Source organism: Fragaria vesca, linkage group LG3, assembly GCF_000184155.1.
Source record: "Fragaria vesca subsp. vesca linkage group LG3, FraVesHawaii_1.0, whole genome shotgun sequence".
Taxonomy (NCBI): domain Eukaryota; kingdom Viridiplantae; phylum Streptophyta; class Magnoliopsida; order Rosales; family Rosaceae; genus Fragaria; species Fragaria vesca.
The window spans coordinates 10,363,508-10,377,999 of record NC_020493.1 but is presented as its reverse complement, the minus strand read 5'-3'; the positions used below and the strand labels follow the sequence as shown (position 1 = coordinate 10,377,999).

General features: G+C 39.0%; 2 protein-coding genes and 1 pseudogene across 3 annotated transcripts in view; 1 reads left to right on the top strand and 2 right to left on the bottom strand.

Moving 5' to 3' along the window:
- LOC101292394 overlaps positions 1-14,492 on the bottom strand; it is a 1,325,780-nt pseudogene that overhangs the window by 515,268 nt on the left and 796,020 nt on the right. The window lies entirely within an intron of this gene.
- LOC101295604 (uncharacterized protein At3g15000, mitochondrial-like) lies at positions 292-2,432 on the top strand. Its single transcript, XM_004294057.1, has 4 exons — positions 292-730; positions 1,072-1,169; positions 1,257-1,322; positions 1,517-2,432. Exons 1-4 carry the CDS (start codon positions 315-317, stop codon positions 2,161-2,163), a joined length of 1,227 nt encoding a protein of 408 aa, XP_004294105.1. The 5' UTR covers positions 292-314; the 3' UTR covers positions 2,164-2,432.
- Positions 3,205-6,201, bottom strand: LOC101302046. The gene is made up of 5 exons (XM_004294079.1): positions 5,662-6,201; positions 5,503-5,555; positions 5,272-5,309; positions 4,092-4,461; positions 3,205-3,582 (listed from the first exon to the last, which is right to left on the bottom strand). The coding sequence occupies exons 1-5, from the start codon at positions 5,993-5,995 to the stop codon at positions 3,331-3,333; spliced, it is 1,047 nt and encodes a 348-aa protein (XP_004294127.1). The 5' UTR covers positions 5,996-6,201; the 3' UTR covers positions 3,205-3,330.

Here is a 14,492-nt window from a genome sequence, read left to right as displayed (position 1 = left end):
ATCCAAACCAAGCCCGGAGAAAGAATTACTTACAAAGATTGTACCTGCATTTTCAATATTGAACGAAAATCATCATTTTGTACATGTGTTATTTGTTCACAAATTTCCATGTTTACAATTATATATATCAGAAAATAATTGCCTAGAAACTACAATTGGTCCAGATTCCAGAATGAAACAGAAGTGCCCGAGGGGTAAAAAGGTAAATACAGTCGCATCTCTCACTCTGACTCCTATAAAAATCTGGTCTCCAAAACCCTAAGGCCCTGGCCTCTTATCTCCTCCCCAGTTTCCATCTCCGGGTTTATCAAACCATGGCGACCCATTTCCTCTCTCGCTCCTTCCCCAAAACCCTAGCCCCTCTCTCCTCCTCCTTCCTCTCCCGCTCCCTCTCCACCGCCACCTCCGCCACCACCGCCACCCTCTCCTCCGCCTACTCCCGCTCCTCCCTCTCCCTCCTCCACCGCCTCCGCCCCCTCGCCGGCGCCGCCATCTCCTCCGCCGGCAAGCTCTCTCCCCCCGTCGTCCGGTGCTTCTCCGCCAACGCCACCACCTCCTCGCTCCGCGATCCCAACCCCAACTGGTCCAACCGCCCTCCCAAGGAGACTATCCTCCTCGATGGCTGCGACTTCGAGCACTGGCTCGTCGTCATGGAGCCGCCGGAGGAGAACACCACCAGGGAGGAACTCATCAAGGAGTACATCAAAACCCTAGCCATGGTCGTCGGCAGGTTACCCATTTCGAACTCTTTACTGTTTTAATAATCTCTCTCTTTATTCTATTTGTGAGTAATTGAAATGAAAAGAGACTATTTTCATTTCTGCTGATTTGTATTGTTTTCGGAATTTGCGTTGCTTGTTGTTTTAATCTGTAGCTATGATCTTTCAACTATTTGGAATTTGTTGATAGGCTGTAATTTGAGAGTTAATAGCATAATTAGGTTTATGATAAGTTATGTGGGCATCTTTGCTTTTCGTGTTCGTTGTCGAGAGTTTATTTACAGTCTGAAATGTGATAGTTGTGCAAGTTTACTTGCTAATTAATATTGTGTCCTGTATGAATCTCAACCAGTGAAGAAGAAGCGAGGATGAAGATCTACTCTGTTTCCACTAAGTGTTACTTTGCATTTGGTGCACTTGTGTCTGAAGAGCTTTCATACAAACTTAAAGGTACTTCTGGCTCTAACTGCTTGTATTTTTTTATTATTGCTTGGCTTTCCGGGTTATCTCACTTGTGTTTTCATTATATTCTTCCAGATTTGCCAAAGGTCCGCTGGGTTCTTCCTGATTCGTACTTGGATGTTAAGAACAAAGATTATGGAGGTAAGAACATGCTTGTTTCTTTGATTTTCAATGAGTAAAATTAGAAGTTTTCAGTACTTGCTCTTTTTAATAGAGTCTTTGATGATCAATGATGTTAGTGATTTTGTCATGTGGAACTGTTTCTATGTTATGGTTTATCAATAGTTTGGCTGCAAGAATTAGTTCATGAATCCGTCTACTGGTTGTTTTGTCAGGAGAACCTTTTATCAATGGGGAAGCAGTAGCATATGATCCCAAGTACCATGAGGAATGGATAAGAAACAATAGTCGGGCAAACGAGAGAAACAGGCGCAATGATAGACCTAAGAACTTTGACAATTCAAGGAACTTTAACAACAGAAGGGAAAACATGCAGCGCAGAGATTTCCAGAATAGGGGTGCCCCTCCCATGCCTAATCAACCTGGGCCGAATGGCCCTGGCAACGCTGGACCTCCAAACAACATGAGTCCACCCAGTAATATGCCTCCTCCACCTGTGAACGGAGCTCCAATGCCTCCTAACATGAGTGCACCACCAAACTACAACAATGTGCAGCAGCCGAACAACAACTGGGGTGGAGGGCAGCCGACCTACAATCAGGGGCCGCCTAATAACTACAATCAGGGGCCTCCAAACAACTACAATCAGGGGCCTCCAAACAACTACAATCAGGGGCCTCCAAACAACTACAGTCAGGGGCCTCCGAACAACTACAATCAGATGCCTCCAAACAACAATATGAGAGGGCCACCACCGCCACAAATGGGAGGACAACCTGCGCCATCATGGTCTGATCCTGCGCAATACCAAACTAACTATTCACCTGAGAGGGACAATGGTGGTGGTCAAAACCGCTATTGAGGTTACATGCTATGCTGCCATCAGTCTTTGTAGGCAGTCAGGCATGCTGTAGAGAGATGTTAGGTGGCTGCGCCTCTAGGTGGTTTTTCATTTACTAGCTTTGTGTTCGACTCCTTGCTGGGTCGGGACCTGGTTTGCCTTTTATCTGAGTGGTTATAATATCATTGTCATAGCTGGATGTGAATAATCGGATCATTCCTTTGCTATGTAATATGAGTTATTTCATGTAGTGCACATAATTTGCTGAAAGCAGACTGTTTAGTTATTTTTGTTTTGTGGTGCTTTTTGATTTGCATTTTATGTCGTATCTTTTGTATCTTTTCTATAACATCCTGCATTTTATCCTTCTTGACAAGATTGTTAGATTGACCCTGTGGAATAATGGGATTTCACTTCATGATGCCAATCTATACATTCTTTTCTCAAGACTGAAGTACAGGGAGCAAAATTTTGTATGACAATGCTCAGACATTGGTAATTCTTTTACTTGTTCCTTTTTCCATGGATATAGTTTGTAGCCTACTTCACTACAACCCTGACCTGTTTGTATTTCCTTAAAGTGCCGCTCTCTTCTGATAGCTCGACCCTGACCTGTTTGTGTTTCCTTTAAGTGCCGCTCCCTTCTGATAGCTCGAGGATAAAAAGAAATATGAAATATGCTCTTGCATTTCAAATGAGAATGTGTAACAATTTACATGAACTCCAAAATTTCAATTCCTTTCCCTCACAGAACTCTGTTGGAGATTCATCCTTGTTTTCTCAGGGAGTTCTACATTCTCAACCTATCCAACAGCATCAAATCAAACACCAAAATTGGTAGGGAGTTTCATCTGAACGTTCAACTGCATCAGGATGTTAACGACAGGCAAATTCTGCTTGTAACAGGTTCACTGCAAATAGCAGCCGAACCTTCTTGTTATTTTAACAAGAAGCCCTGGAAAGAAAAAAGGGCATTCCAGCCACTAGTTGGAAAAGGTGTCAAGAAGTCCCAAGATTTCTCATTATACAAACCTAGAAGATACCTTAAGCTAAACAAGAAAACTGTCTAGTTTGAAAATCTAGGGTAATGAGATGTTGAAATTGAAAACACAGGAGGCGTAGGGGTGGAGTTCATAGTAATCACCACTTTCCTTTTTCTTCTTTTTCCTTTTCTCTTATGGTAACAAACTACTGAGACTGCAGAAGTGTATGCATCCCTGGTTTGTTGTGTAGTACCACGGTACATGGGGCAGCCATAGCTTGTTCCACTTTTCTGTTTTTGGCAGCTCTTATCTGGTCTGCAAATGAAACTTCTGCTCGCATTTTTTCTTTCTTTATGAGCTCTACATCCAATTTCTCCAAAGCCGAGATACGTAATTGCGATGCAACTATGTTCCTTCGGCTAGCAACTTGAGCATTTGTAAAAGTCTTTCTGTCAAGCTTTAGAAAGAGAAAAAAAACATGTCACAACACTAAGACAGGACTGTGAAGCATTAAAGAATCGAAGTAACATACTTGTAAAAAAGGTACCCTTTATTTTAAAAGCCAGGAAATCTGGAACAGTTAGCGACCATGGATTCAGGATACAAGCTTAAGAATTCCAACAGGTTTTGAGAATCAGGTCTTTTATATATGCAAGGCATAAATTGTCCCATCCAAAATAAGAAAAGGATTTTTTTTTTCCTCAAAAATAGGAAAGGATTCATTACAATATTTGTACATCAGGACGCATTCCTAATTGAATTTGACTCATTCAAAAGCCCTCACTACATGATCATGTGTTGGTAAGGAAAAGCCCTAACATCTGTGACCTATTCATCAAACCTGATATTTGTGCTTCTTTATTTTTCTCAAGTAATTCTTTATTGTTCATATATGTCTATCTTTTAAATGAGATACTACAAATGTAGTAGCTATATTGAACTTGATCTTGGTTAATGAGCAATTACCTTCGTTGATCTCCGCTTAACTTTCAGCCCTTTTAGAGATGTCAACTCTCCATCTGCTTTCCTCTCAACAGCAAGCCGTGCCTTCTTTTTTTCTTTAGCTCGTGCCGCTGCTTCCTTGGCTCTCATCTTTGCCCGTTCCTTTGCCTTTTTCTTTTCGGCAGCCTGCTGCAGCTGTTGCAGATATAATTCTTCCCGTATAATCTCATAACTATCCCAGTTTAGCTCTTGTTGCTCATTTCCACCTGTCTTAGCTGCCTCTGTTATGCTTTCTACCCATGACAGAAAGAGCTTCTCCCTTGACCTTTTCCACTTTAAACGCTGTCCCCAAAGACGTCTGAGTGAAGAACTCATTTTTGCCTTGGACTCCTCACTACATAACAGTTCAAAATGTGATTAAAATTGAGTGGCATGGTGGTCTTAACTCTCTCAAAGAGCCAGACACTTGTTAAACAAACAACAACAGCAACGTATCAGCAGCAAAGTTCCTTTTCGATGTACAAAGATTGGTTTCTAGTGTTTAAGATCCCAAAGTGGTCTCTCTCTCTCTCTCTGGTCTTAACTCTCTCAAAGAGCCAGACACTTGTTAAACAAACAACAACAGCAACGTATCAGCAGACAAACGTTACCTTTCGTATGTACAAGATTGGTTTCTAGTGTTTAAGATCCCAAACGTAGATCTCTCTCTCTCTCTCTCTCTCTCTCTCTCTGTTATGTAGTGAGGCCCAATGAACAGGTTGTGGATGTGATCTTTTATTCCTTCTTCCTTTGATGAATGATGGATTAACTTCAAATATTTGCAGGAAGAGTTCAAAACATAAATACACCTATAGTCCCCATAGATTCTAATAACCATTCTACCAAATAGCAACCTCTAGAGTTCACTTTAACATGAAGGTGCCTCCAAAAACAATAAAAGAAATTACTTTCTTCCGGACAACCATTTTTAGAGTAAAAAAGAACCATCAACCACAGGATCACAGAATTCGTCTATGTTCCATCGTCTGTGCATGTATAATTACAAAGTAACTATGATTGAAACTGAGTACTGAAACTTATTTTTGGTTTCCACAAATTGAGAGCCTAAACCTACTCTTGTTAGGAAGTTTGATGATGATCCAGCTAGTTTTTTTTAGTTATTAACTTTCAATAAGAGTGCATATGTAAAGGTCTCTGAGCGTACCTATGTGAGCGGGGGCGCTGGGACATCTTCTTTCTAACCTGAAAACTACTGAGGATCATATAAGGAGATTTCAAAGAAGTACAAGGACTGAAAAATGATTACTCTTCTTTACATAAGTTCTGCTGTCTATGACTACTGAAAACTATAATATTAGCTTTTTCGTGCCATTCAAAAACACCCATGTGCAGAAGAAAAATATCATAATACTTGATAAATCTTACATGACTTCACCTTGGGGTCTTTTAAGGCTTCTATTGTATGTTGCCTGATGCGCTCGCAAGTCTCTGCATTATGTGGAAAATCACAACTTAAAGATTCAACCAATGTATGAGTATTCAAAATCGAATAAAAAATATACACACTGTAATTTATAAATATATGTCCCTTTACCTGCACTGTGTTTCCTGCCTTTGTTCCATGGCACTTTTCCTTTGTTTGCTAGTCCTATTTTCTTTCGTCTTTCTCTTTCCTTTATTTCTTCATTGCTAATACTTACAGTAGAGTCACTCTGACCAATTAATCGAACCTCCTTTCTTATGTTTTGCTGCTCTCGTGACTTTCTGCTAACTATTGAATGGCTGAGGTTGGCAATATCACATTTCTCATCCATGCCAACACTGATCTGCATGGCTCCAATGTAGTGAAGTTGAGGGGAAGAATTGGTAGAGGCAATCAACGGAGGCCGATTCCTCAGAACACGTAAATGATAATTCAAATGCTCCATGTTCTGTGGAAAGTGGGTGGTTTCCACCACATATCCGAACAGCGGAACACGATCAATGGTTGAATATGGAGCGGACAATCTCCTGTTAGAAATTATAAGTGTGATAGAACAGACTGGTTAATTAAAAATGAATTTCATATCAATATGAAGCTGATATCATTATAAGTTATCAGCTTACAAGTTACATATGCAAAGACACAACCACTTAATAAACACACCTCTGTTTGTAAACAATTCATAATCACTGAAGCAAATCATCATGCACAAAATTATTAGAAATTTAGCAACTACTTTGTACCAGACAATTGTACAAGAACTTCACCAGAATTCCAACATGAAGAATAGAAATCTGACCAGCCTCTTTAAGCATACATTTACACATACAGTTAATACACTAGACTACTAAATTTCAATTGCAAGCTAAAGCCATTGTAACGAAAAACATCTTCAATATCTCACAATGGGTTTGACATCAAGTTTTCTTACAGTCAGCAGAACACTAAATTTTATTGTAACTATTCAACATTCCACCACTAGTACAACATCAACACCATTTCTGTAGTACATTGTTCACAATTCATTCGTTTATAGTAAAACCACACTATTGCCAGAAAATTTCAAACTTTGGTTCAAACTTACTAACACTAAGATACCCACTTCCTATTCAAGACCATAAACCAGAAAAAAAAAAAAGAAAAAAAAGAGCAGAAGCTCAGTTGAAGCGTTCATGTCCTTGCTTTTTCACTCCATTTTCTTCATCAAGACCCGAGCTTTCGAGGTGAGTCAGAAAATGGGTAAGAAGAGAAAGAGAACCCATGTCAGTGAATGTGTTAGAATTTCTTAGAGGGAGAGAGAAGAAGGAACTTACAGGTGAGACAACGGCATTTGGAGGTGGAAGATAAGAGACTGCAGGCGAACCAGAAAAGACCCGTTTTTGCAACACACCTGCAAGTTGGATTTACTTGTACCCGCCTTTTCAAAATTGGGCCTGGACTCTTTTTTTCGGGTTATATATTGGACCGTTTCACGGATCGGGCGGTAATAATCCGGGTCTTTGCTTAGGCAAGACCCGATGGTCTCCGATGAACTATACGACTGCCGGTGGGTCCCACATTTTTGACGGTGATGTTGACCACGCGACAGCGAAAGAGGTTTCTCTTACGATAATATGACTACTATTTTGTTAGAGAGAAAAAAATAATTTATTAATCACGAGACAAACCCAATTATAAATCCCATAAAAACAAGACGGAAAGAAAGCTAGTAACAAAGAGTATAAGTCTCTAACTCAATGCAATGAGAAAGAGTGAAAAGAAACATACAACTCACTAATCTATAGACTAAAGGCCCTACATCCGATAAAAGAAATGCAACAATACTACAAAAGCTACCACACACACCACCGGTGTTTGCTGACATTGTCGTCGTCATCTCTGCCAACAGCCACGAGGTAGTGAGGAGTACTAAACCGAAGCAATGAAGTCCGGATACCTGATGCCAAACAAATCCCAATACACAAATTATATGGAAACCCACAACCTAGAGAAAAAACTCCCTCCAAATAACACCATACTATCCACCATCGAAACCCAAATCATGAAAGAGCTGCGGTTGACGAGAGAGTACTAAGAACCAAACCAAAGAAAATAGGGGTTGGGGGTGATGAACCCACGCGTGAGCACCCATAATCTAATAGATAAGTGCTAAATTGCACTTTAAGCGTGTAGCCACACAAACTCTCATGAAAGTTTGCAATGATAATTGATGGGTAGTTTTGGTATTGGGTGACCAAAAATTTGATAAAAAATGAGATTGATTGACATCAGTGTGAGAAATCGAGTCCTCCCGTTCTAGACGTGGCCAGTATAATCCACATGGGGATGGAGGGTGAAGTGAGCCCATAAACTTGGAACCCAAAATAAATAACATTAGTAAATAAAAAAGGCATAAACATAGAGTTACCTTAGCAGGGCTCAAAGCCCAAACGCCGGCCAAGACCGAGGCCCAAGCCCACACCCTAAGAAACTGAGGCTAGTAAGCTTAAAATAGTAAGAAGATGGATTCAAAACCTTATTATCGTTCTACATTTCACATTTCAACATGTCACGCTCCGTTTTAAGTACTTGAAAATGGGATGCCAAACAACTCATCCCTTGCTATCCCTAAGAGCATGCATTTGCAGGGTACGTACCTACGTTAGTCATGTTTAGGCTAAACCCTAATAAGCTATATTATTGTCCTGGACAAGCTCAAGCCTCAAAGGCAAAACCAAGCCCTAACCTTGTTAGATCTACAATGACGTTAAGCAAAACCCCCTTCCAGTAGCAAAAAGCTCTATGCTCTATTATATATATTCATACACTTTGATCGTATGGATGTTTTGTAGAAATGCAACCATCAATTCATATCTAGGTTTGTAGTTCCAGCACGAATCCTGTACAAGATATTCATATCCTTTCGTTCAACTTTGCGTCAGTTGGCAAACAGCGTAGCTTGTTCAACTAGGTTAGTTCTTTTATTTACATGCATCATGATCGAGATCCCTTACAACATATATATACACGGCTAAGAATTGGACTTTGAACATCAAATTAAATATCTGAGGGTCACCTTCAGCTCCCGTTGACTAGAAACCCAGGAGGGATCCCTCACGTCAATAAAAAGCTTCAGCAGAAGCTGCAGATCTATCTCCAAACTCCAGACTCACACCATTCATCCTCACTCTCAACAGCAAACACTAATTCCAACCTTTCAATGGTGTCCGAACCCACCGCAGACGTGTCGCTGATCATCGATTCCTCTAAGTACGAGAAGAAGAAGAAGAAGAAGAAGAAAAGGTGCGGGTTCTTCTCCAAGAAGAGGTCGTTGTGGATATGTTGCTCAAGCGTGGAGATTGAGAAAGACGATGATATCAAAGACAGAGTGCTTAAGTACTTGGAGACTGATGACCACAAGTCCAGGAGGACCTCTCTGATCATGTGCTGTGCAAATATTGAGGTCGCTGGCCTTCCAAATTGATGATCAAGTACTATATGTTACTGCCTGGTGCCAGAGAGGCTAGGGTTGGATAGCTAGACTCTCTTACTTGTTATGTTTATTTATGTTTTCCGTTTCTATATCTGGATTTGGAGTTTGTGTGTTTGTGATGTGGATTTGGGACTCGGAATTCCAATTCTCTTGTTCCTTGCTGGCCGGTCCTCGATATCTTTAGCCTTCTGGGTTCTTTGTCAGTTTGTTCGTGCATGAAAATATATACGTAATTACAGTTTGTATAGATTGTAGTCTATCAATCTGATCACGAGAAATAAAGAAATGGTGTGTTTGTGTGTTACATAAAATTGAATGAGTTTTTCTTCTTCTATAAGTAAAATTGAATGAGGTTACAAGAATTTGATCCATACACACACACACACACTAAGGTTCTGGATTAACTTAGAACGTACATACGTTGCTGTTTAATTTTAAAGGTTTGAAATACGTAGGAGTTAAAGAGAATCTGGCCTTCAATTCTTCAATTACAAATTAAAGCTATAGGTAATCGAATGAGCAGATTCACCGGGCTAGCTAAAATTTATCTATTCTGATATATTTCTTGGAGTTAGAATGAATAGACTATGTGTCCGTCCTTGACTGTAGAAACTTTTTCTTAAATAAGAAATATATTTAGAAAAACTCACCAGATACGTACCCATGTCTGTTCATGAACTAATAATCGAGCTGGTTAATTACAAGGACAAAAGATATATATATATATATATATATATATACATATATATATTGTGATTACCTAGCCTTCACGGTAATACGGCTAAAGATACATTGGACTATCAAATACAATAACATTTGGTCACCTTCAGCTATATGGCCTATGGCTATTGAATCTATATATATATCCTCATGGTTTTCTAGGAAAGATGCCGATAGTTCGGAAGATGAGATCCGGTCTCCATATCCATAAGTTCGATTGAGATGCAGAACGAAACCACATACTTCACTGTGGGTCTGTGTTACGTCCTTGGTTTTACAGAAAAGCGAGGTTAGCGGTGACGGGGTACGATGGGGTCTCGGCGCCGGAGGCCAATCCACTATGAATACGTGGAAACTTGGGTAGCAGTCCTATTATCAATATAATTGCGTCCTCAATTGGGAGGTTATAGTGCATGTCGTTTTGATCAAGGTAACCCGTAACTAGAAGGATGAACTGATGAAGATCGAGCAAAAAATCCGATTGATATTGAATACGAGGATGAGGTTTCGTACGTTTTCACCGCAACTACGTACGTAGTCTTTTGCGAAGGTGGAAGTGGATCACTGTGGATGTCAATATTGTGTACGTATGAAAACATATATCCATGGTCTTTATAGAGATTGCTGCAGGCTCTTTGAGAATTCTGTTGAATGATGTGATATGATTTTTCTTAGAGAGCAAGAGAAAGATAAATTTGGAATTCCGCTCGAAGCTATGGATAGTTTGAATATGGTACCACAGCCTAGGGTTTTCTGGGAACTAAGGAAGTTGCTAGGGCAAGAAAGCCCAAGAACAATGTTTTGGTGTTGGCTGCAAAGTTGAAAGGTACTATACCGATTGCTCCTTCACCCAAACATCAAGTGGTGAGTAACGGCTTGGCAAAAAGGGTTTCGCGTGCATGCAACGCTTGTAGCTTTGTTGTTCCTTTCTTAGTGGAGCAGTAACAGTCGGATTTGAGCCAGAAGAGGTCTGGTATCGATCAGGAGCTCCCTTTATTCCAATCTATGGAGGAAGAATATGAATCTACTGTTAGAAGCTCTCTCTCTTTGAAGGTAGTTGAACTCAACCTGAATCCCACAAGAAGTGGGAGTGAGACTGTTGGTGCCACCTCTGATACAGAAGAAAATAGGGGAGATTGTAAGTACATGTCAATCATATTCAACCTGGAAGAGAAAGAAAATTCGGCCAAAATCTCAAGAAAGATCGTTTCCTGCTCCAATTAAGGAGAAGCAAAGTTTCAAGCTGTTTTGACTGCAGTAAACTTGCAATAAAACTGATCTCGATCTCTGAAGGTAAATGCATCTCATGCATATCATGATTTTATAACTGATTCAGAAAAGATTGAGTTTCATTGTGATTAGATTTCCTTAAAATATGTTTGAGATGTTTTAGGAAGTTCAATACATATTCGCTGCTAACTGATTTGGTTTGGAATAAGTTTCATTGTGTATCTCAATCAAGAATTAGTGGGGATTCGATTGAGGGGGAGCTTTTATCTCCCTATATATACACATATCGAAATTCATTTGAGTACACTGAGTTTTTATTCTTTAAACTGGTTGTTATTTGCTTTGCAGCATAGTCTGCAGAAAATGTTTCAAAAACTCATTGTCATTTGTTACGTACTCTTGCATCATTGCATCTGTCATTTCATAGTGATCGAGATTAGTGGTTTGTATGATTCAATAGTCTGCAGAAAATGTTTCAAAAACTCATTGTCATTTGTTACTCTTGCATCATTGCATCAGTCATTTCATAGTAATCGAGATTAGTGGTTTGTGTGATTCAAAGAAGATGTGTTCAGTTCCTTCATACCAGATTTGGTTCACAGAAAGTCGAATAGGTTTTTCAGTTGTAAAGATCAAGTTAGTTTGCATACTAGTGAATGTGATTGTGCTGAACATCACTGCTTGATAAAGATTGTAATTCTAGTTGTTCTTAGTGGATTAATTTAAGTGTGGACTACTATAAAGCCTCATAGTGAAGTTTCTTAGTGGAAGGTTTACACTGTAGTTAACAAATATGGTGTTCTTGTGTGGAATTAATCAGAAAATAGGTCATAAATATACTTTTAGAGGCCTAAAGGTTCGAAGAATAAGAACAAAGAATTATTCCTTCATGGTTGTTATTATTAGAGTGACATAATCTTCTACGTACTGAGCTTATGGTGGTAGAAATGAAGGTACCGAATGTGATTATGTTTGTCATGGTTGTCGTGGGACGACCCTGCTAATCGAACATGAACATAGTCCAAGGTTGCACAAGATGTGTGATAAACTCTAGCCCAAATCTCGTTAGAATTTAAGTATGACAGTTGGTTAGTCTGTGTCGAGTTCATGCAATATTTTTTTTTTAATTTTTTTTTCAAGAATGGAACAATTGCATTAATAGTAAAATAGATATTTACATCAGTTACACGTACCTGAGACAATCATTGTGAACATAACCTCAGTCAACACGAAATGCAGGAAACAAAAGCGCGTATCTAGCTAACCGTTGTGTTTTGTGATTACATTTTGTGAGCAATAAATACAAATAACTGAAGTGAAGAGATGAAACTGAGTCTTCACCTCTTTCGATTTCATGTGCTCCACACATCAATTAATAAACTCCTCTTTAGTGAAGTCAATGACTAAAGAAATCCGAAGATAAGCAAGCTGAAATTGGTCACGTACTGACATATGTGCATTGACAATCTCTCACTCAGACCCAGAACACGTTCTATTTCAAGTTCAACTCGACGTTCCTTGCTGTTGAAATCAGATACAACAATACACCCTAAACAACAACAACAACAAGAAAATGGTAGAATGTCTTCACACCTCCTCTTGAACTTAATGTACAAACCATTTTGTTGAAGTCGCATAAATGGTGGTGGCCTCATTAAAATCTTGCTCGGATAAAGACCTAATAGGAAAACTTCTAACCGAGGAAAGAATACCACCTGCTATAGCTACACACTATGATGGACAAAGTTGAGTAGGCAAAACAAACAAATTTCTAAATGAGAGATGAATGAGGATAGATAAAGGAGAGACATAAGCTGAAATGTGAAAGAGATGAAATAGTGAGAAAACATAACGCGATGTTTGCCAAAAGGAATAACTGGCTTTAAAAGATGAAGAATAAGGATGGAAGAAGATTAAAATCTAAAAAGGAGATATGAGAAACTCACTTTTTCAGTGTAAAATTCCAAGCTTTCTCATCTTTCAACCATCTTTTATCTCAGATCTCTCTCACCTAAGTGGTGATTCCTCATCCTTGTGGTGATTCCTCATCCTTAGTGGTGATTCCTCACCTTAAGTGGTGATTTTCTGTTCGTTTTGCTTTTGATTTTAGTCATTGTGGATCAAATCTGTTTTCATAGCTCAGATCTAAAACTCTAAGATATACTCACAGATTTGTTTTTAAGATGATTTGCAAGCTTTTGCATTCCCTTCTTCCCCAAGATCTTTAAACCATGAACAAAACTCCTTCTTCTATTCTACATTGCCATGTCATGGAGGATTTCGTTTTCTTCTGCATCCACCTTTACAGATTTCAGTTTTTTTGGCTAAGATATTTTTTGGTTTGGTTGTGGGTGTTCCTCTATATGAGATCTTCTCGTAATCGGTCAACTAGAGAATGTATGGCGGCTCCGGCCGTACCCTCATCTTTGCAAGCCACCTTAGTTCTCTATCCACGCTCTCGACTTTCGTCGGAGCTTCTGCGACAAGTCCTCCCCAGCAGTTACGAGTTAGAGTTGAAGAAAAAGTTTTTTTTAGGGTTTGGGTGTTTTAGGCTGCTTGGCTTTTTATGTTGTAGACTTTATTTTGTATAGTTTAATGTCTTTCTCTTGTCTTGATTCTTTATGGATCTGAGTCTGGGTAACTTGTTTATAAGTCTGTTCATGACTTTATTTGGGCCTCCTTTTGCCTTTGGGCATTTATAAATATGTTTCACGACAAAAAAAAAATATGAAAGAAGATTATGATCAGGTTAATCAAATAAAAGATAGGATATTGATAAAAAGACTTTTTGTAAAAGGATGAAGGGTAAGGATGAAAGAAAATTGTAATTGGGTAAAAGAAATAATAGATATAATTGGCAAGCAGAGGATGAGACGAGAAGGAAAAACCAACGTCCTGCAACTTTTTATTTGTAATTTGAAGCTTGGGAAAAAACAGTCTACAACTGTTTGTAACTTTTAAAATTAGCCAACTGTCTTTGGCTGCTAACCACGTATCCAACCACTAATAATACCGAAATCTGGCAGCTTAGAAGATGACGCCGATGCAGACACAAGCAACGATGTAAAATACGTAGAGTAGTAAAACTGCATGTAGAACTAATCATCCTCTATCATCACAAGTTAACCCTCTGCAAACTCTATATATAATTCAGTGGAATTATCTTCAAAACTGAATATCAACTAATGACCACTTTATAGTAAGAGCATATGCAAGAATAGGCAAAGGCAAAAGCATATGATACATTTTCAGCCCTTTTTTTATAATTTTTAAAATTTTTTTTTTATAGAAAACCATATGCAACGATGTTGAATAGTTGCAATCAATGTGGTAGGGCCCACTTGCCCAACCAAACCACGAGGCAAATTTTGCCTAGCTGATTGTCCGGCTTGCTTCACAGGGTGGGGTCTAGTCAACCTATAAATTCAATTAAATAATGCTTAAATGTCAAATAGTAAACCTCAATTCAACCCATCATGGCAATTTTATACTTAAAATAATACATTACCTATCATTGTTG